This window comes from Hypanus sabinus, chromosome 19, assembly GCF_030144855.1.
Source record: "Hypanus sabinus isolate sHypSab1 chromosome 19, sHypSab1.hap1, whole genome shotgun sequence".
Taxonomy (NCBI): domain Eukaryota; kingdom Metazoa; phylum Chordata; class Chondrichthyes; order Myliobatiformes; family Dasyatidae; genus Hypanus; species Hypanus sabinus.
In genome coordinates, this window is record NC_082724.1 from 29,429,424 (window position 1) to 29,451,090 (window position 21,667).

The 21,667-nt window shown below is 40.2% G+C and overlaps 1 protein-coding gene across 2 annotated transcripts in view; it reads left to right on the plus strand.

The window, feature by feature from the left end:
* Nucleotides 1-21,667, plus strand: part of LOC132377840 (ataxin-7) — a 152,225-nt gene that overhangs the window by 13,788 nt on the left and 116,770 nt on the right. Inside the window, exon 2 of one of the 2 annotated variants that reach the window (XM_059944262.1) lies at nucleotides 8,456-8,517. The exons of the other annotated variant lie outside the window; for it this stretch is intronic. Within the exon in view, the coding sequence (XP_059800245.1) occupies nucleotides 8,487-8,517 (31 nt within the window). The 5' untranslated portion in view covers nucleotides 8,456-8,486. The remainder of the gene's footprint in view (nucleotides 1-8,455; nucleotides 8,518-21,667) is intronic. 2 annotated transcript variants of the gene reach the window in all.

The window sequence follows — 21,667 nt, forward strand, 5'->3', positions numbered from 1 at the left end:
CTGATACTTGATTCCAGTCACTGGAAACACTATCTCTGCATTATGGTGGTTAAGAATTTTGTACAATTCAATGAGGTTATCTTCTCAACCAAGACCTTGCAGGCTTAGTCTGTTTAACCTTTCCTCCTCGTGAGTGTAACGTGGCACTCCAGGATTGGAGTGAGGATTTTGCTGCAATTCCATCTGGTGCTAGTATGTCCTTGGGTAAGCTGAACAGACCTGTACTTAATATTCTGACATGTTCTCAGCGGGGCGCTATACAATAGCAGCAAGCTGCCTCTATACTTTCACTCAGATCCTCTTAAAATAAAGATGTAGAGTTTGTCTTAATTGGTTTATTTGAAGGGAACTGTTGACATTTGCCCTTTTAAGTGGGCAGATCCATTGTCAAAGGTAGAAGTCTCAAACCTGAAGATTTGGTGTAATCAGTATCACTCTGCCATTAGCAGCAATTATGCATGAGTACAGTCTCTGGAATTCCCTTCCTGATCAACACTTCGTTTTTTAAAAATTTCACAGTACCAGCTCTTCTGACGCAAGAAGCTCCCGTTATCCAATTCCACCCGTGTAATCAATTAACCTACTAACTCATCTGTTTTTGGACATGGGAGTAGACCAGAGCACTTGAAGGGAACCCATGCGGTTACTGGGAGAATATACAAACTCCTTCTAGATGGCAGCGGAATTGAACCCAGGTTGCTGGCGCTGTTATAACAATACAGTAACTGCATTGCCACCCCATCTGTTAATTTTCTTTTGTCTCTGTAGGTTATTGATTTTTACATAATTAAATGACAGTGCACCATCGACAGCTAAAAAGCTGGGGGTGGAGTTTTGCCAGCTGTCAGTGCTTTGGAGGATGAGGCCTTGGAGTGCCATCCTCCTGATGGAATCTGGGAAACTTTGGAGCCAGAGGAATAGGTGTTTGCATCTGAACCAGGCAAGCATAGGCTTGGGGTGGGCCAATCTAATTTGGTCCTTGCGTAGAAACATATGCCTTATTTGTCTGAATTTAGCTAGTAGCACATTCCTTGAAAAATAGGAGAAAGGAATATTAAATTAACATTTATGTTCCTATCTGTAACTCCTTAGCAAAATCTCGAGGCATGTTATGCCATGTTCTTTTTCAATACAAATAGCAGGCTAGCTTATTGCAGAATGAAGAGTGTTGGAGTATTTTTTTTAAACAATGGTTGATACAGATTAAAATCATTGGATGCCAAAATTATTTATTGATATTAGCAAATATTCTACATTATAGCCAAACCTTTAAGAACCGGCGTGCATTTGCAATCTTTCACTTTATTAGAATAGCTACAGTACTTAAAAAAGCACATACATTCCCTGGATTAGGTGAAGGTTCCATTCCTGAGAAGTGTCTGCAAGTCAGAGATTTCTGTATCACTCTATAGACTGTACACTTGCTATAATTTCATTTCAGGAATAATCAGCCTAACACTACACAAGTAATCAATGATAAATAGTATCAATATTATGAAATTTATTATCATAAGTTTTTTTTAAAATAATTTTAAAATAAATCAGAATATTTGTAAAGTCAGGTTTTTGAGATTTGGATTACAGGTTTTCCCTGCTAGTCAAAGGTAGAGTGTTCAATGAAACTGTTTGTAAGCCAGAATATTGTAAAGTAAATAAGCAAGTACCATTTGTGAGCATCCCCAGACCCAAAAAATAACCTACAAAATCATGCCAAATAACACACAAAACCTAAAATAACAGTAACATATAGTAAAAGCAGGAATGATATGATAAATACTCAGCCTATATAAAGTAGAAATACTTTTCTGCAATCATTGCAGCACTGTCGCATAGCGAAAATCTCACTATGTATAATCTCAGTACATAACGGAAGCAGTCTCTCCAGTAACCTTTAAGCAATGAAGCTGCCAAATCATACCAAATAACACATAAAAATACACAGCCTATATAAAGTAGAAATAATGTATGTACAGTGTAGTTTCACTTACTGGGAATCGGGAAGACAGTGAGCATACTGATGATGGTGTGTTAGGCTGAGTCGTCGGAGGTTGGGGTGCTTGGCAATTTTTTTCAATAAATTGCAGTTTCGTCACAGTTAAACACTTGCTTATACGAATAACCACCTTCTGTAATTATTTTCTTCAGTTCTGCTGGGAAACTTTTTGGCAGCTTCAGTATCAGCCGAAGCACTCTCTCTAGTAATAATTTTAAGCTATGAAGCTGCCCTTGACTCAGTAACCGATCAAATTACCCAAGGCTACTTTAAAATTCCACTTTCACAACACTTTCATCACCATCATCCAGTGCTTTCCATTTCAGCTTATTAAAAAGACTGATTTCTCCTTAAGTATAAGATAACTTGATGGAACATCATGCTTTGTACACCCGTCAATCTACTCAAGCAATAGACTTACCATTTTATCCATTATTGGATGCCGACTAAGAGAGCCCACTTTGCTACAAGCAGAACCAACAGTAACATTGGCAACTTTCAAGATTCTTTGTCTCTGCGTATAAATAGTGCAATTGGTGGATGCAGGCAAGTTCAACACGTGGACAATGGCCTTACTTCGTTCACCGTGATCGAAACGCTTAATTATGTCTAGTTTTACGCTAAGTGTAATACCCTTACGCGCTCTTTTAGGCTTTTCCAATACCTTAGAACTCATCTTGCTAACTGATGCTCAAAATAAATCGAGATAAAGCACTAATGTTCACAGGCACGTGTTTAAGCAATGGCGGCTAGAATGCAGTTCAGGGGGAGGAGCTTGGCTGCTTGGGGCATAACTGCCTTTTTTCGTAACAGTGAAAGCACCTTCTGTTAGTGAAAACAGGTAACTAATGTAAGTCTTTCATAACAGCGAGGTGCTGTAAAGCGAATGTTCGAAAAATGGGGGCCAACCATATTTACAACCTGGAGAGTCCCTGTACTTATAGTTCTAAAGCACTTTGAAATGTCCCGAGGTAATTGAAAGTGCAAAATACAATGCCTATAAGAAGTATTTGCCACCCCCCTTGGAAGTTTTCATGTTTTTCATTACAACATTGAATCACAGTGGATTTAATTTGTTTTTTTTTTGACACTGATTAACAGAAAAAGACTCTTTGGTATCAAAGTGGAAACAGATCTCTACAAAGTGATCTAAATTAGTTACAAGTATAAAACACAAAATAGAGTGCATAAGTATTTACCCCCTTCGAGTCAGTATTTAGAAGATGCATCTTTGGCAGCTATTACATCCTTGAGTCTGGGTGGATAATTCTCTATCAGCTTTGCTCATCTGGACAATGCAATTTTTCCCCATTCTTCTTTACAAAACTGCTCAAGCTCCGTAATTGCATTGGGGATTGTGTGTGAACAGCCCTTTTCAAACCCAGCCACAAATTGGGCTCTGACTTGGTCACTCCAGGACGTTAACTTTGTTGTTTTTAAACCACTCTTGTGTAGCTTTGGCTTTATGCTGGAGATCATTGTCTTGCTAGAAACAAATCATCTCCTAAGTTGCAGTTCTCTTGTAGACTGCATCAGGTATTCCTCCAGGATTTCCCCGTATTTCACTACATTTATTTTATCCTTTACCTTCACAGGCCTTTCAGGGCCTGCTGGAATGAAGCATCCCTACAGCATGATGCAGCCACCACCATGCATCATGGTTGGGATGGTGTGTTTTTGATGATGTGCGGTGTTTGGCTTACACCAACATTGCGTTTAGTCTGATGGTCAAAACTTTCAGCTTCATTAGACTATAGAACCTTCTTTCAGCTGACATCAGAGTCTTCCATGTGCTTTCTGGCAAACTAGCTGAGATTTCATGTGAATTTTTTTTTTCAATGGTGGCTTTCTCTTTGCCACTCTCTCAATGCTGTGACTGGTGAAGCACTCAGGCAACAGTTGTTGTAAGCACAGTCTCTCCATCTCAGCCACTGAAGCTTGTAACTCTTCCAGAGTTGTCATAGGTCTCTTGGATGGTCACTCAGTTTTTGAGGACTAGGCAGATTTACAGCTGTGCCATATTCTTTCCATTTCTTGATGATTGAATTAACTGTCCTCCAAGGGATATTCAGTGACCTGGAAATTTTCTTGTATCCATCTCAACTTGTGCTTTTCAATAACCCTTTCACGGAGTTGCTTGGAGTGTTCTTTTATCTCCATGGTGTAGTTTTTGCCAGGATATTGACTCACCAGCAGTTGGACCTTCCGGACACAGGTGTATTTGTGGTACAATCAATTGCGACACCTTGACTGCACACAGATCTCCAAAAACAGATCTCTCTTTAACTAATCATGTGACTTCTAAAACCAATTGGCTGCACCAGTGTTATATTAAAGGGGGAGGTGTAGTGGTGAATACTTAAGCAATCAAATATTTTGTGTTTTGTATTTGTAATTAATTTAGCTCACTTTGTAGAGATCTTTTATCACTTTGACACGAAAGAGTCCTTTTCTGTTGATCAGTGTCAAAAAAGCCAAATTAAATCCACTGTGATTCAATGTTGTAAAGCAGTAAAACATGAGAACTTCCAAGGGATATGAATACTTTTTATAGGCACTGTAAATACAAGTGTAGTGGCAAAACAAAATCAAAACAATTGCCGCTGCCTGTGACCCTTCTGATTTGTTATACTTGCATGATGTACCCCCAGCTCCAAAAGTGGAATCCTTTATTCAATCATTTATTAGCAATTGCCAAACATAGTCTTGAAGTGATGAGACTTGAGTGTAAGCTAAGCATAATTGAGTGCTAGTGAGCGGTCAGCAAAAGATACAGCATCTGCCAGTCAAAAGCTACAAACTGCAATGAACTAAGCAAGAAGACACAACTTATTCCCTTTGCTTTTTTCCATGCCCCTACTCATGTGACTAGTTACCATAACAAACATGCAACACAGGATACAATGCAGATAGAGAACAGATGCATGGCTCCTACATTCCAGCCCTCTAATTATTATACTAGAATAATTGCAACTACATGCTACCAAAACACAGGAGAAATGAAATCTCAATATTTACATAAACTGCTTACCAAAAGGGGACATTTATCATGGATTGTGATCTCCTCCTGACAAACCAGGTTTGTCCTCTTGATTGCATTCAGGAAAATCTGTCTTGAATGGTTGCTGCCAAAGCTCATCCAAGCGCAAAGCCAAAGTCCCATTAACTGTCAGCTCCAGATGACCGTAGTTTCTTCCTCCACCATGGTCTCCTATCGACGGTCCATTAACAATTCAACCCAGTGTTGTTCTGATTGCATAGGGTCCATCATTAACACTGCAAATCACTTGCATCAGCTCCAATGCTTTAGGCACATCCACCCTTAACAGCAGCTCGGTTTCTGGCTCAATTTTCTGCAAATGAATATGTTTCAAGTGAGATAATTCCTGAAGGTCTCCCTGAGGTATCTTTATTTTTCCTGCCGGTCAATGTTAGGCTGTTCACAATTGTTTTCACTATCTAAGTCAGCTACTTCCAATCCTGAAACAATATAGCTACACACAACCTTCGCTTGACCTATTGTGCATGGGAGAATGTATGTCTCTTTTCCCCTTAGATTCCTTTTTCACCTGTCCTGCCTATCCCCTCCCTGCTTCCCCTCACCCACCCCTTGTTCTTTCCTCTGATTGGTTTTCCACCCTCCCCACCTTCTTTATAGGGCCCCTGCCCCCTCCTTCTTTAGTCCTGACGAAGCGAATCGACCAGAAACATTGACTGCTTCTTTCAACGGACGCTGCCCGACCTGCTTAGTTCATTTAGCTTTTTTGTAAGTCTTGTATGTCTCTTTTCCTGTCAGGTTGAGCTTGTTCATGAGGCTCACTGTGCAGAACCCTGCTGTACTTCATTGATCTTGCTTGGAAAGAATAAGTAACCACTGCATTGTTACTCTTCTTAGACTTTGCTCGAAGTGGAATTAGAGGAAGCTTACAAGCATTATCACTGGCCCCCTTAAAGCCATTAGATACCAGGCAGTACTTGTTACCATGTTTGCTTGTTTCAAATCTGCACCCTTTTCATCAGAGCTCATATCAGAGATGCTTCTTACAATCTTTGCTGAAGTGTCCCGTACACAAACAACCAAAGCAGACACCATTTTCTTTTAGAAAGGCAACCTTCTCCTTATGAACCTCCCTTACCAACTTAGACCACAAATCCAAAGTATGTTCACCTTGGCAGAACAGGCAAACCTTATCATGAATTCTGTGCTCAATTTTAACTTTACTTTTCACAGTAGTGGCAATGCTGCTTCCTTTAGCCTTAAAATGAATTTATTTTCTAGTTTTGTTTATGCCTTTACTGCTGGCAACTTAGCTTTGTATACCTCCCAGACACTGTATGTAGCAATCTTTAATTGCCTTTCAATTAAATCAACAATGTCAGCAAAGTTAACCTTATGGTTGTACCTTTCTTGCAGTTTACAGACTGCTGATTGCCATTTTTCTCAGTTTATTGGGCAATTTATTCACAGGCATGTCCAGCTCACACATGTCCTGCATGTCTTCAATGGTATTAAGACAGCTTCTAAGATAAAGACTGTAGTCTTGAAGAGCTTTCACATCTTCTAATTTGATATACGGCCAAGAACGAGCCTTTTCTATGTAGGCTACAGCAATTTTGTACTCATCATCAAAATGTTCCTGTAGTTAAGCTTGAGCCTTTAGTTATCCTTGCTCTGAGCTGGCCTGCTGGTAAATTTTGGCAAGCTTTCTAGGGTAACCTCCAGTGAACTGTTCAAGAAAATAGAGACAGTCACCATAGCTATTGGTCTTGTCTTTAATGCGTTTCTTGAGAGCCCTCATAAATAAATGATGCTATGATGGATCACCATCATAGATTTGTATCTCTTTTAGGCAGCAATGCGATGCAATGCATCGCTATGCTCATTTACTTTCGCATCCTTATGGCCTCCAGTGTAGCTTTTAGACCGTTATCATATGAAACATAAGTGCCACCATACAGTAAATCAGTGTCCTCAGAAGCACCTTGTGCTGTTGAATATGGCATAGGATCAGAGTGTCTCCTTAGTGCAGGCTGAGGGTGAACATTCTGAACTACCCCTTGGGGTTCAAACTCGTTCCTCAAATATATCCACAATAACATTGAGTATGTTGGATTTTCTCTGTTCTATGTTAACATGGGACCTCTCACCATAGAAACATCTTGCTGGAGCACGTTGAACACTCATAGCACTTGAAGCCCTGAGCACTTTAACTGGCCATCTTGGCTGCAATTTTTTCTTGGAACTTAAATCTTTCTCTTAAGTTGCTTTTCCATCTGTTATGCCTGTTCTTACTGGTTACCTCAAAGTTGTTCTTTCATCTTTTCCTCCAGTGCATCTTTATCCCTCCAATATTTGTTGTCTTGCATATAACTCAGCTAAATGAACGTCCATTCTAATGCGTGCTGATGAGGCAATATGCTGCACTCACATTAGATGTGCTGTCTTCAGCTTTATATGTCGTCACAGCTCATTCTGTGCTTTATAAACATTTTAATTTCCTCCCACAATCTGACTTTCAATATTGCATTTTTAATTTCTCTTTTAGTCTTGACTTCAGGGACACTGCTTCCAACTTGACTCATGTTGTTTTCCAAGTGTATGAACCAGACAAAATAATGACAAATTCAGTTCAGCTGTTGACATTTGAGGCAGTATTTTTAACTTGGGCAAACACTACTGTACAGCTTAGTCTCCAGTTAGACAGGCAGCACTGACCATACAAAACTGTTTTTCAAACCCAAACACATAGCATGAACTAACAAAAAGTCATTGCTTACCACAAACGGCTTCAGATGCAGTGCTTATAATTTCATGGACATGTCCAAATGCTGATGTTCATTTGGTATAACTGTCGATAATTTTTGCTGACAGAGTGGCAAAATCGGACCAAAGCAATTGCTGCTGCCTGCAACCCAATGGATTTGTTATACTTGCATGATGCACCCTCAGCTCTTATGATTGCTCCAAAAGTCGAATTCTGAATTCAATCCTTTATTAGCAATTATCAAATATGCAATCTTGAAGCAATGAAACTTAAGCATATCCAAACATAAGCTAAGCATAATTAAGCAGTCAGCAAAGGAAGAACATTCGCCAATCCCAAGCTACAAACTGCAATGAATTAAATAAGGTGTAACTTATTCCCTTTGCTTTTACCACACTCCTGCTCGTGTGACCAGTTACCATAATAAATGTGCAACACAGGATACAATGCAGTTAGAGCAAAAAGGGTGAGTCCTGTTCCTTGATTATGTTCATTGATTTACAATTAATAAAAGTATAACAGAAGCTGAAATAAATGAAACATTTTAGAAAACTTGTTCAAAAATTATCAATATTAGTCTTTTAAAAAATAATTGAAACATAACATTATTGCAGTTATTTTCTATCCAAATACTAATGTGTACTCCAGGTCCGTGACGATTTCAAAACTTATCATCCAATGTCTCTTATTCTTGCAGCCATCTAGCTGGCGCCATACCGGGGTGATACATGTCCTGTGAAAACATCTCACTGCCCACAGGTTGTTCAAAATATATATATATGTATCAATCACTGCTTCATTTGGCAGTAAAGATAAGCATTATATATCTTTATTATCGATAAGGTATAAAGTTTTGGGGCAGTACTGCATGTTGTGTGCCAACATAAGTTTTGCATGTGCCACCTTGAGCACTCGTGCCATAGTTTTGCTACCCCTATTAGATCAAATTGCATATAGTGAGTTAGTCAGAAAGAGAAAATAACATCTCCAAGATTGCCAGGTGCTCTTTGAGGTAAATTGAAAATATTGTTATCTCAAATATTGAACCTTTCTATGATGCTCTAATTATCCATAATGATCCTCAGTTTTGTCTTTGTTTTAAAATTGTTTCCTCTGGAAAGTGATGGAAATGAAGCATGTACAGTGAGCAATAATTTTGCTCAATTTTGAGTAGTTCATTAAAAATTTAAAAATGTGGAATGTCTCTAAAATTATTTGAGTATGCTTAATTTGGTTACTTCCTGAGAAAATAAAGACTTTGAGATCTTAAATTGTAGTATCATGAAGATGAAATTAGTGAATGAGGTTTTTTTTGGATGTGATTTCAGAACTTATGTGGCAGTGATGCCAGTGAAGAGCACTTCCTTCCTGGATGACTGAATTTGAAGAAAAAATTGAGGTGATAGGGCCCAAATGAAGCAGTTTTTAGTGAATAAGGAATTGCACATTAAACAGGAAATGATAAAATAACTGGAAGACTAATGCAGGGCATTATTGGTCAGTATCGTTGCTGGACACAGAGAAAGTTCTGTTATTATGTGTGCTGCAGATTCTTGACATTAATTCAGAGCTGATTAGCAAATTTTGATACAAGAACAGCCAGCAAGAATGCTGGCTTAAGCTGGACAGCTCATGGAGGAAAAGACCTGTAGCCTAGGTTGCTGGGCTAAGTTGTTCTGATTCTGAAGTAATACTTTGTAAATGCCTCTGTATTTGTGAAGCAGAGCTTGTGAGTTTACCACATTATAGTATACAAATGTTGGAATTTTGCTCCATAATGGAATTCCGTAAAGACATTTTGAGGAAATCAATCAAATATGTCTGAAAAAAATACTCAGCACATCTGTATTTAGTAAAGTTTAACCTTGCCTGTGTATCAGTAGAAGTATTGGATTGTAGGGAGGAATATCTTTGGCTGGTCAAGGTTTCATAATAACTTTATTTTGTTTGTGGATATTACTGCAGTAGAAACCTATATTGGGTGAAAGAAGTAATGCACTTAGTTCAGAAATAAATGACATTTGTAATTGGATATTTTTAGTGTGAGGCAGTTGTTAGTGGAGATATGAAATTAGAAATAAGTGAGCACATTCAACATAGATTGTAAGAAGTGGGTCAGAGTTTATAGGTGATTGTTGCAACTGTTGTATATGGATTGATAAAACGTTACATTTGAATAGATGGAGTTGCATTTGAAGGTTAAAATAGTATTCTTCAAATTGTTCCTCAGATTTTTCCAGGAGTTTACTGAAATGGACAAAATCCTTCTAAATAGTTTACGTATATAGCTTTCTATGCCTGGATGTCTCCCACAGCACTGCAATCTCAGTGTGTACAGATTGGAGACACTAATCAAACCCGTTTTGGTTACATCATGGGGCATGCAAGTAGCGACTAGGTTTGACATTATGCAGAAGAAATATTCAAATTATTAGATAATTTCATAGAATTGGACTGGGTGGTGGGGTGGTGATACATGCCTACCAAAGGAGGAATAAGACATTCCTTCCCTCTGCTAGCCTGCAGGTCACCTTTGGACATGGTGCTTAGTCACCTCCCCACCCCCCCCCCCCCCCCCCAAATCAGGGTCACATTAAGCCATGGGTGCAGATGGTGATGGTGGATGGTTATATGAGGAGCTGGTGCCTATCACGTCCTATTTATGTGACCACTGAAGCCAGGCAATTTCATGAAGAGCATTGATAATGGCTGGGGTCAACCATCATCCAGAAGAAGGCAATGGCAAACCACTATGCTTAAAAAAAAATAATTGCCAGGACAAATCATGGTTATGGAAAGTCCATGATCAGCCATGTCATGCGATATGGCATATAACGAATGAGTGGCTGTTTGAACAGAAGTGTTGGTGCTATGACAGTCGACAGAAAAGTGGTATAAATGCATTATACATTATTGTTCAACTGAAAATTTATTTTCTGCAGAACTCCAATTTTGGTAAGCTAGGGAATGGAGCAGTGGAGTTTTACAAATGCCTTTGCTAGCGACTTTGTTTTTGGGTGCAAAGACAAACAGTTGAGCATGCAAGAGTCTTTCTGATCTTGCGTTTCCGCTCAGTACTTATTTTGAAAGCCTAAGCAGATGAGCATAATTGAGTTTCAAATCCATTTTCAGAGTTTGCAGTCATTTTGCTGCCTGAGTTGATCACAAGAGGAACTGTCCTGTGACCACTCACTGAAATTCCAGTTTCAGGAACAAATGCTTTCTCTTATTGGCTATCTGTATTTATACAAGATATAAAGAAAAGATTACAACATTTCCGAGTGACAGTTGTGAAACCAATATTTTCTTTGGTAGGAGCAATGAAGATTAAATGATATCTCTTTTTGGAAGTGTAGAATGATTTACTAATGTCATTGTTAGACATCATACTGAAGATAAACACTGCAGGGTTCGTGTATCTCATTGATATTTTAAATGCAAGTTCTCTTACTATAAATTCTCTGAATGTAGCAAATCCACCATAACTATCATATTATAATTTGATGAGGAGAATCTTTTTACTTAGTTGAAAAAAGTTCTTAAAATTTTGTGGAACATGGATTAGGTTGTAGTTGCTGAGTATTGTCTGTGGGAATTCAGAACAAAACAGGGTCATATGGAGATTAACAATATATGAGCTGTTGTTTCCAGGGTCTTTGTTTTACCATGTTTTTGTAAAAAAAAAAGTCAATAAAAATTCATTCTGAAAATTGTTGTACCAGTAAGGAGGAAGACTTAATTCTTCACTGAAATAAATACGAAGCAGTACAGTTTGGCGTAAAAAGAAACTAAAGAAAGCAAAATTTGCAAGCCCTGATGTACTGAACCTTGCAGACAACTGCGTGTGGAAAGAAAATTTCAACATTTATGCAGCTTTTAAATTTGGATGTTGTTTAGGGCATAGCTAGTATATGGAGTATGTCAAAGATTTATTAGAAATAAATAGTTATTGGAACTTTATTTGCATCTATGAAGATTAAAGTGGAATTTAAAGTTTATTTTTAAGCTTTCTTTTATTTGGTACATTGGTAACCATAGGACATTGGAATTATAATTAGAAGTAAAGGAGTTAGCATTTATTGTCTTTTGACATTGAATGCTTTTTCATAAAGCTGAACATTATTTAAAAAGAAAAGCCCGTGTATTTTTCTCCTTGTTATTAGCTTAAATTCATTCATTGTATGCCTTGTTATATGTCATGGACGATCATGGTCTTGATCATAAATAAAAACACAAAATGTTGGCAGAACTCAGCAGGCCAGACAGCATCTATGGGAGGAGGTAGTGACAACGTTTCAGGCCGAAACCCTTCATCAGGAGTGAAGTAACATGGGATGGTCGAGGGGGGATAAGAATTGGGGGGAGGGATGAAGTAGAGAGCTGGGAAGTGATAGGCTGGAGGGAAATGGGCTAGGGCGGGGGTCGGCAACCCGCGGCTCCGGAGCCGCATGTGGCTCTTTTACGTCTGTGCTGCGGCTCCCTGTTGCTTTGGGAAATAATTGGTTGTGGCGACCCTTTTCCTGGCACATCCGAACCGACTCACAATTAGATAGCCTACGGGGGTTTGCGAGCACAGAGCTTTGGAGCCTCTGCGCCATGGGGGGCAGGTTGAGGGAGGCTTAAAAGTGAGGCTGAAGATTTCGAATAAAGTTTTTTCCTTCGACTGCAGTTACCGACTCCGTGTCGTAATTTTAGCGCTGCGTGTAGCACACCGCTACATGGTCAGTATTTAATTAAAATGTATTTTATGTTAGTTTGTTAGTTTTTGAAATGTAAATCTAAATTTGAAGATTATGGTGATCTTGTACAATCTAAATAAGACTTTGTGGCGACCCATTTCCGACACATCCGAACCGGCTCACAATTAGCCAGCGTTCAGGCTAAGGGAGATAGCCTACGGGGGTTTGTGAGTACGTGTCTTTTGCAGCATCCGCGCCCATGGGGGGCGGGTTGAGGGAGGCTTAAAAGCAAGGCTGTTTAGTTCGAATAAAGCTATCTTTGACTGCAGTTTACTGACTGCGTGTAGCAACCGCTACAACGTGTTTTTATCGCTGGCTGTCCAGAGGGGAGGTGCTGAAACGCTTTGTCGCGTGTCTGGAAGAAGTGAAAACTTTCCTGGGCAGCAAAGGGCTCACCTTTCCTGAGCTGGAACAGCCAGAGTGGCTGGAAAAGCTACACTTCATGGTAGACATAACAGCGCACCTGAACACGCTGAACACAGCTCTTCAACGGGGTAAGGACGTACAGCCCTGCACATGTTGGAGGATGTTTTGGCATTCGAGCGCAAGTTGACGTTGCTTGCCAGAGATTTACAGAAAGGCACATTGTCTCACTTCCCCAATTTGAGAGAGTTCAAAAAAGGTCACGACATGATAAATTCGGAGTATTTACATTGGGCAATCATCGCAATGCAAACATCGTTTGGGAAACGCTTCTGTGAGTTCAGAGAGGAAAAAAACACATTATCCTTCCTGGTCACTCCCCTAAGCATCGATCCATCCCTACTGAATACGACTGCATTGTCAGGTGTGAGTCAACCTGAACAAGGATGATAAATATTTTAATTGCCTATTATTTTACGTATATTCATATGCTTTCATTGTTCAGTGAAATAGTCCTTTTATTTTTCAGGTTGACAGCTGGCTGACGTTATTTTTGGTTTGCTGCTGGCGGCAAATTTAAGTTTGGCGTTTTTCATAAATACAAGAAGGACTCAAATAGACGTTGAGTATTTTACTTAAAAGTAACCTTCAACCCAACGTCTTTTTTTCGGAGGTCAACATGTTTTTGTTGCATGCAGAAATGTAATTTCGTTTTCTCTGCAGGAGTTCATCAATTTCATAAATGCAACACATTATAGTTTGTTTATACATAGCATAAAGGCAAAACAAAACGTTGTATGCAGTGTTATTTCATTTTAAATGTCAAACGGGTTTTGCGGCTCCCAGTGTTTTCTTTTCTGTGGGAAACGGGTCCAAGTGGCTCTTTCAGTGGTAAAGGTTGCTGACCCCTGGGCTAGGGGGAAGGTGGAGAATTATGGGAAATAAAAGAGAAAGAAAGGTAGGGCTGGGGGGAGATTATAGGGAGGGGGGGAAGAGAGAGAAAGAGAACCAGACTAAAATTATAGATAGGGATGGGGTAAGTGGGGGGGGGGCAGGGGTATCAGAGGTCTGTGAGTTGAATGTTCATGCCGGCAGGTAGGAGGCTATCTAGGCGGGAGATAAGGCATTGCTCCATCAACCTGCGTGTGGCCCTATCTTCATCATGGTTGTTCTTGGCATTTTTTCCCCTGCAGATGTGGTTTACCATTGCCACCTTTTGGACAGTGTCTTTATAAGATGGTGACCCCAGCCATTATCAATACTCTTCAGAGATTGCCTGACTGGTGTCAGTGGTCACATAACCAGGACTTGTGATATGCACCAACTCCTCATACAATCATCCACAGCCTGCTCCTGTGGCTTCACAAGTCCCTGAACGGGGGTCTAAGCAAGTGCTCAAGGGTGACCTGCGGGCTGGTGGTGGGAAGGAGTGCCTTACACCTCCTTTAGTAGAGCCTTATCTCGACCCCATCAACCTGTGAGCTAAATTAGGTTTAAATCTTGTTTGGTAGTAATTATTAATAGAATTTTTTTTACAATGAAATGAGAAGAAATGGAAAGAGCAGAGGATAATCAGAACATCTTTTGAATGCTGTTTGCTTCATTTTATCTAATAGAGTATCCAGTCGGAGTGAATCTTGCAAGCATGGAATCAACAGCTTCAAGTTTATAGTCAGATAAGCTATTTTAGAACATAAGAACATAAGAGATAGGAGCAGGAGTAGGCCAATCGGCCCCTCAAGCCTGCTCTGCCATTCAACAAGATCATGGCTGATCCAATCTTAACTCTAGTTTTCACCGAATCCCACAAGACAACAGTGCCAACCAACAGGGCACCATGCCGCCCATTTTATTTTATTATTCATCCCGCCCAAACCCATGTGATCACCCAGGGGGAAGAAAAAACCGATTTGCCAATTGAGGAGAAAAAATCTGGAAAATTCCTCTCCGACCCATCCAGGCTATCGAAAACTGGTCCAGGAGATCACACGGCTGATCTAAACCTAGCCTCATGTCCATTTACCTGCTCGCTCACCGTATCCCCTAATGCCATTTTTATCCAGGAAAATGTCTATCTCTGTTTTGAATTTATTGAGTGTAGTAGCTTCCACAGCTCTCTGGGGCAGTAAATTCCACAGCCCCACTACCCTCTGAGTGAAGAAATTTCTCCTCATCTCAGTCCTGGAATGGCATCCCCTTATTTTAAGATAATGCCCCCTAGTCCTAGTTTCACCCATCATTGGGAACATTCTCCCCGCATCCACCCGATCAAGCCCCTTCACAATCTTATATGTTTCAATAAGATTGCCTCTCATTCTTCGGAACTCCAATGAGTCCCAATCTACTCAACCTCTCATCATACATCAACCCACCCATCCCCGGAATTAACCTAGTGAACCTTCTCTGCACTGCCTCGAGAGCCAGTATGTCCTTTCTTAAATATGGACACCAGAACTGCACGCAGTACTCCAGGTGTGGTCTCACCAATACCCGGTACAACTGCAGTAAGACCTCCCTGTTCTTATACTCCATCCCCCTAGCAATAAAAGCCAGCATTCCATTGGCCTTCTTGACCACCTGCTGCACTTACATACTAACTTTTTGTGTTTCCTGCACCAGGACCCCCAGATCCCTTTGCACAGAAGCACTTTCCAGTTTCTCCCCATTTGGATAATAACTTGCTCTATTATTTTTCCTGCCAAAGTGCAAGACCTCACACTTGTCAGTACTCATCTGCGAAATGTCTGCCCAATCACTCAGCCTATCTATGTCCCCCGCAGGGTTTCAATGTCCTCCGCACTCATTACACTCCCTCCCATCTTTGTGTCATCAGCAAACTTCGATACGTTGCACTTAGTCCCTTTCTCCAAATCATTAATATAGATTGTAAAGAGTTGGGGTCCCAACACCGACCCCCGCGGAACACACTAGTCACCAACTGCCAATCTGAGAATAAACCATTTATCCCAACTCTCTGTTTTCTGTTAGAAAGCCAATCCTCCACCCATGCCAGAATATTATCCCCAATCCCATGATTTTTTACTTTAAGTAATAATCTTTGGTGTGGCACCTTGTCAAATGCCTTTTGGAAGTCCAAATACACCACATCCACTGGTTCCCCTTAATCTACCCTATATGTTATGTCCTCAAAGAACTCCAACAAATTTGTCAAATATGACTTCCCTTTTGTAAAGCCGTGCTGACTTTGTCCTATTAAGCTATGTTTATCCAAATGCCCTGTTACTGTTTCCTTAATTATCGATTTTGGCACTGGTCGCCTATTGTTGGCTGGTGGCGCAGTGACATCAGGGCCGGACTCCGGAATGGAGGTTCCCGAGTTCGAATCCAGTGGGGCAGTTCCGGAGTACACTTTCTATCCATGCCGGGTTGAGTGATGAGCTCACAACTCGACCTCGTAAAATAAAGAAAAATACTGCAAAATGTCTGTGTGAGGAATGGCGCGCCACACAGTCTTTTATTCCGCGCCTTGTAAGACATGAAGATACCCGACGCTGGCCTCTCAGGCCTGTGTCGACGTCGATGTCATCATCATCACCGTCACCTATTGTTCATCTAGTCTATTATGAAACATTAATGTAGGCTCCTATTTCGTAAATTTGTTCCCTAAATTTTCCAGTACTCTTAATTGTATGTCCTTTTGCTGTAATACTTTCCCTTGGACAGTGATGACAGGACCCACTATTCTTTCATTTGGCAGTATTTGTGGTACCAATTTGACAGTGGACTTGCTGGAAATTTGAAGATTTGCTGGTACTTTATCATTTTACTTTACTACAGCTTTTTAAGTGGAGCTTATGTTGGCTATTGAAACTTTTGGAGGCTTTGAACGAGAAAGCTTCAGAGAAATGAGTCAACACAGCTAATATTGCATTAATTTTTATTCTTTGTAATACTTGTACATGCTCTCCAATGGAAATCCTTAATCTGCAGATGCTAGAAATCTGAATTTAGAAACAGAATTTGTCTGAAATATTCGGCAGGTAAGGCTGCATTTGTGGCAAAAGGAACAGTTTATATGTCAAATTTTAGATCATTAGTCAGAGGTATATACCAGTAAACAGATTTGAACTCCTCTGGTTTGAAAGGTTGTTGACCTAAAATGTTAGACACAAGAAACTCCAGGTGCTGGTATATGGAGCAACACATGCTGTAGGAAGTCGCTGGGACAGGCAGCATCAGTGGAGTAAAATAGAGGGTCAGCGTTTTCAATGAAGTCCCTTCATTTAGACTGAAAGGTAAAGGGGTGTTGACCAATGCAGAAAGGGGAAGGAAAGGTGTGGATTAAGGGCCAACAAGCAATAGGTTGATCTAGGTGAAGAGGGTTGTTGGGCAAATGGAGGAGAGGAGAGTGGAAAAACAATAACAACCAGATGGTGATAGGTGGAAGTGACAAAGGCCTGAAGATGATGTATTCTGAGAGGAGGGTGGAGCATGGAGTCAAGTGATGGAGGTGGGGAGGGCAGATTAAGGGAGAGGAACCAGTGGGGGGAATGTATGAGTTATTGGTAGATGGAGTATAGGAAGAATTAGGTAAATCAGGAGGAGAGAGTAAAGGGACAAAGAAGATGCATTTCAGAAGTTGAAGAATTCAGTGTTCATGCTGTTGGTTTGAAGACTAACCAGGTGAATTATGAGGTACTGTTCAGCTAGTTTGCTTCTAATGTCTAGCTTTCAGTCCAGTTGAACGCTACCACTTGAAATGTTTACTACTTTATTTTCTTTTCTACAAATGCTACCTGACTTGAGAATTTGCGGCATTTTCTGTTTTTATTATATTTCCTAATGGTGAGAATTTTCCAAAACGTGCAGAATTTCCAAATAATAATAACTATCTTAAAAATAGAGCTATCATGCAGACCTAGAGGTGAGCTGTCAATGACAACATCAAAGGAAAAGAGAGGGCATATAATAGATCCAAAATTAGTGGGGTGTTGGAGGATTGGGAAGCTTTTAAAAACCAACAGAAGGCAACTAAAAAAGCCATAAGGGGAAAAGAGGTGAAGTATGAAGGTAAGCTACCCAAAAATGAGAATATCAAAGGTTTTTCAGGTGTATAGAGAGTTTAAAAAAAAAAGGCAGGTGAGAGTGGATATTGGACTACTGGAAAATGATGCTGGAGAGTTAGTAATGGGAGACAAAGAAATTGTGAATTTCTTCACTGTGAAAGACACTAGCAGTAGGCCAGAAATTTGGGTGTTATGGCAGAAGAGATGAATATTACTAAGGAGAATGTGCTTGGGTGCTGATATTTCTGAGTGTAGATAACGTCTCCTGGACCAGATGGACTATGCCCCAGAGTTCTCAATGGTAGCTGAAGAGATTGTGGAGGCATTAGTCATGATCTCTCAAGAATCACTAGATTCTGGCATGGTTCCAGATGACTGGAAAATTGCAAATGTTACGCCACTCTTCAAGAAGGGAGGGAGGCAGAAGAAGGGAAATTATAGGCCAGTTAGTCTGATCTCAGTGGTAGGGAAGATGTTGGAGTTGATTGTTAAGGATGTGGTTTTGGGGTACTCAGAAGCACATGATAAAATGGGCTGTAGTCAGCATGGTTTCCTTAAGGAAAAATTTTGCCTGACAAATCTGTTGGAATTCTTTTGAAGAAGCAGGATAGACAAAAGAGTCTGTAGATACTGTTTACACAGATTTTCAGGAGGTCTTTGACAAAGTGTGGCACATGAGGATGTTTAATAAAACAAGAGCCCATAGTATTGCAGGAAAGATAAATAGTAGATTGGCTGACAGGCAAAAGGCAAAGTGTTGGAATAAAAATGGCCTGTTTTGGCTGACTGCTGGTGATAAGTGGTGTTCTGCAAGGGTGTGTATTCGGCCCACTTCTTTTCACATTATATGTCAATGGTTTGGATGATGAAATCAATGATGTTGTGGTCAAGTTTGCGGACTATACGAACATAGGTGGAGAGGCAGATCAGGGAGTCTGCAGAAGGGCTTGAAGTTGGGACAATAGGCAAAGAAGTGGCAGATGGAATATAGTGCAGGGAAGTGTTTGGTTATACACTTTGGTAGAAGGAGTAAAAGTGTAGTTTATTTTCTAAATGGGGAGAAATTTACAACCGAGAGGTGCAAAGGAAATTGTGAGTCCTTGTGCAGGATTCCCTAAAGGTTAACTTGCAGGTTGAGTTGGTGGTAAGGAAGTTAAATGCACCGTTAGCATTTATTTCAAAAGGACTAGAACTTGAAAGCAATGATGTAACGAGCAGGTTCTATAAGGCATTGGTCAGACTGCATTGTGAGCAGTTTTAGGGCCCCTTATCTAATAAAAGATACGCTGGCATTGGAGGGGGTACAAAAGAGGTTCATGAGAATGATTCCAGGAATGAAAAGTGTAATGTACTGTATGAGGAGTGTTCTACTCGGAGTCAGTACTTGCTGGAATTTGGAAGAATGGGGGGGGGGGGGGGGTAGTTCTCATTGAAACATATTGAATATTGAAAAGCCTAGATGGAGTGGATGTGGAGAGGATGTTTCATGTTGTGTGGGAAGTATAGGACAAGAGGGTATAGCCTCAGAATAGAGGGACATCCATTTGGAACAGCGGTGAGGAATTTCTTTAGCCAGAGGGTGGTGAATCTGTGGAATTCATTGCCACGAACAGCTGTGGAGGCCAAGTCATTGAGTATGTTTAAAGCTGAAGTTGATTAGGTTCTTGATTGGTTCAAGTGCCAAAGGTTGTAGAGAGAAGGCTTATGGGGTAGAAAGGGATAATAAATCAGCTGTGATATAATGGAGACACAGACTCGATGGGCTGAATGGCCCAGTTCTTCTCCTGTTACTTGTTCTTATCCATATTAGATAAATTTAAGACATTATTGGATGATTTTGATTACATCCAGTCTGCTTCCTGTGGTAGCTGGTTTTAAAGTGATACCTTTAGTATTAGATCTTGCAGGAAAAGTGAATACAGGTAGTCCCCGAGGTACGGGCGCCCGACTTACGGACATCTCGTACTTATGAACCGAGGAAGGAGACCACCGTCCGCCATTTTAAGTCTTTGCCGTTGACACTGTGTTGAGTGTTTAAATTTGTATTTGGCTTAAATTTTTCTTAATAAGATTCATCCTGATCCCCACCCCCGCCCTAGTTCCGGTCGGCTGGTGACGCAGTGAGATCAGCGGCCAGGCTTGAGAACGGAGGATTCTGAGTTCGATACAGTGACAGACCACTCCCGTGACGGGTTGATGTCAATCTAGTGACTCCCGTACCATCCGTGCTGGGTTGATGTCAAGCTCGCAACTCAACATCATAAAAAAAACGCTGCCACCGCCAGTTTAAATTTCCATGCAGAATATTGTGGAGGATCAAATACCCAAACCCAGCACAGGCCATTTAGCCTGTCTCAGTGCAGTGGCCCTTAGGATCCAGCGGAGCTCGGGACCGGCCGCCCGCAGTGCTTCCGTTCCATTGATGTTAAGTAATAGCGATTGAAAATAAAGTGGAAATAATAAAGTGTTGGAAAGAGGAGAAACGCCATCGGTCATTGGAAAAGCATTAGGTTACAGTCGGTCAACGATCGGAACAATTTTAAAGGGTTACGGATAAAGTAAGAATAATGGCCCTGTCCCGATGAAAGCTACAATAATTACTAAGCAGCACAGTGGTTTAATTATTGGAATACATAAGTTTTATATGTATAGAAAGGTAAAATATATACTATATACTAAGACAAACGTTTGACTGATGCTAAATAATACCTGGTGTACTTGTTCCGACTTGCATACAAATCCAACTTAAGGACGGACTCAGGAATGGAACTCGTACATAACCCGGGGACTGCCTGTACTGTATACTAACAATAACACTTCAGTGCTTTAAAGAACTACTTTCATGGACTGATTACTGATTTTTGTGTAGGTTTTGCATCATTGGCATTTCATTTTAAAATAACCTACAAAAAAGAGACATGTAATGCTGTGGTTAGTTACAGTGTCTCAAATGATAAAATGGAACCCACCTTGTGATTCTCCTGCAGTTTGCTACCTGTTTATCATGTTAACTGCACAAATTATATTAAATTGTTACAATTTTAATCATTTAACATGGTATCCATGAAAATATAAGAGTGCCAGTCATTTGTTAGGTTAAAATTACTTTGGTTGTTCTGTGCTGGTACCTTGACAGTTTCTCACATTCCTCGTCCGAATCCACCGTCTAGGCTACTCTTCTACAAAACATGACTGCTTCTTACTTTGGTTGTCAGCTAAACTTTCAACTTAAGGGTTCATTTAGATGATTTTGCAAAGTGAAACAAAATGCCAAGCTTTCTCTTCCTCTTTCTATTCTCATTCCTGCCCTTTTCTAATTGACATTGACATTAGAAAAGGGATGTGTTTTCAGTTTTAATGTTCAGAGCTTATTAGATCGGATTTACAGATACAAGGTGACATTTCATCTAGACATTGCTTTATGCCATCATATTTAACTAATAGTGTGAGCTTCTAACAAGCATATTTGTCAATTTCACATTGAAACTGTTTGATTATAATCTTTTCTTTCCATCAGTATCTCATACAATGTGATTTGGCTCTACAAAAGCAAATTAGTTATTGATTTATTGTATGACGAGTAGGACTTGCTAGATACACAAAGGACCATGTAGTTCACTTTCCTCCATGCCATGTTTATAAAGATTGAGTACCCTTTATCCGAAAAGCTTGGGGCCGGAAGTGTGTCGGATTTTTTTTATTTTGGAATATATAATGAGATCTTGGAATTGCCATAATTTCCAATTCTGAATGTATGTGCTACTGGTAAGCAGACTATGT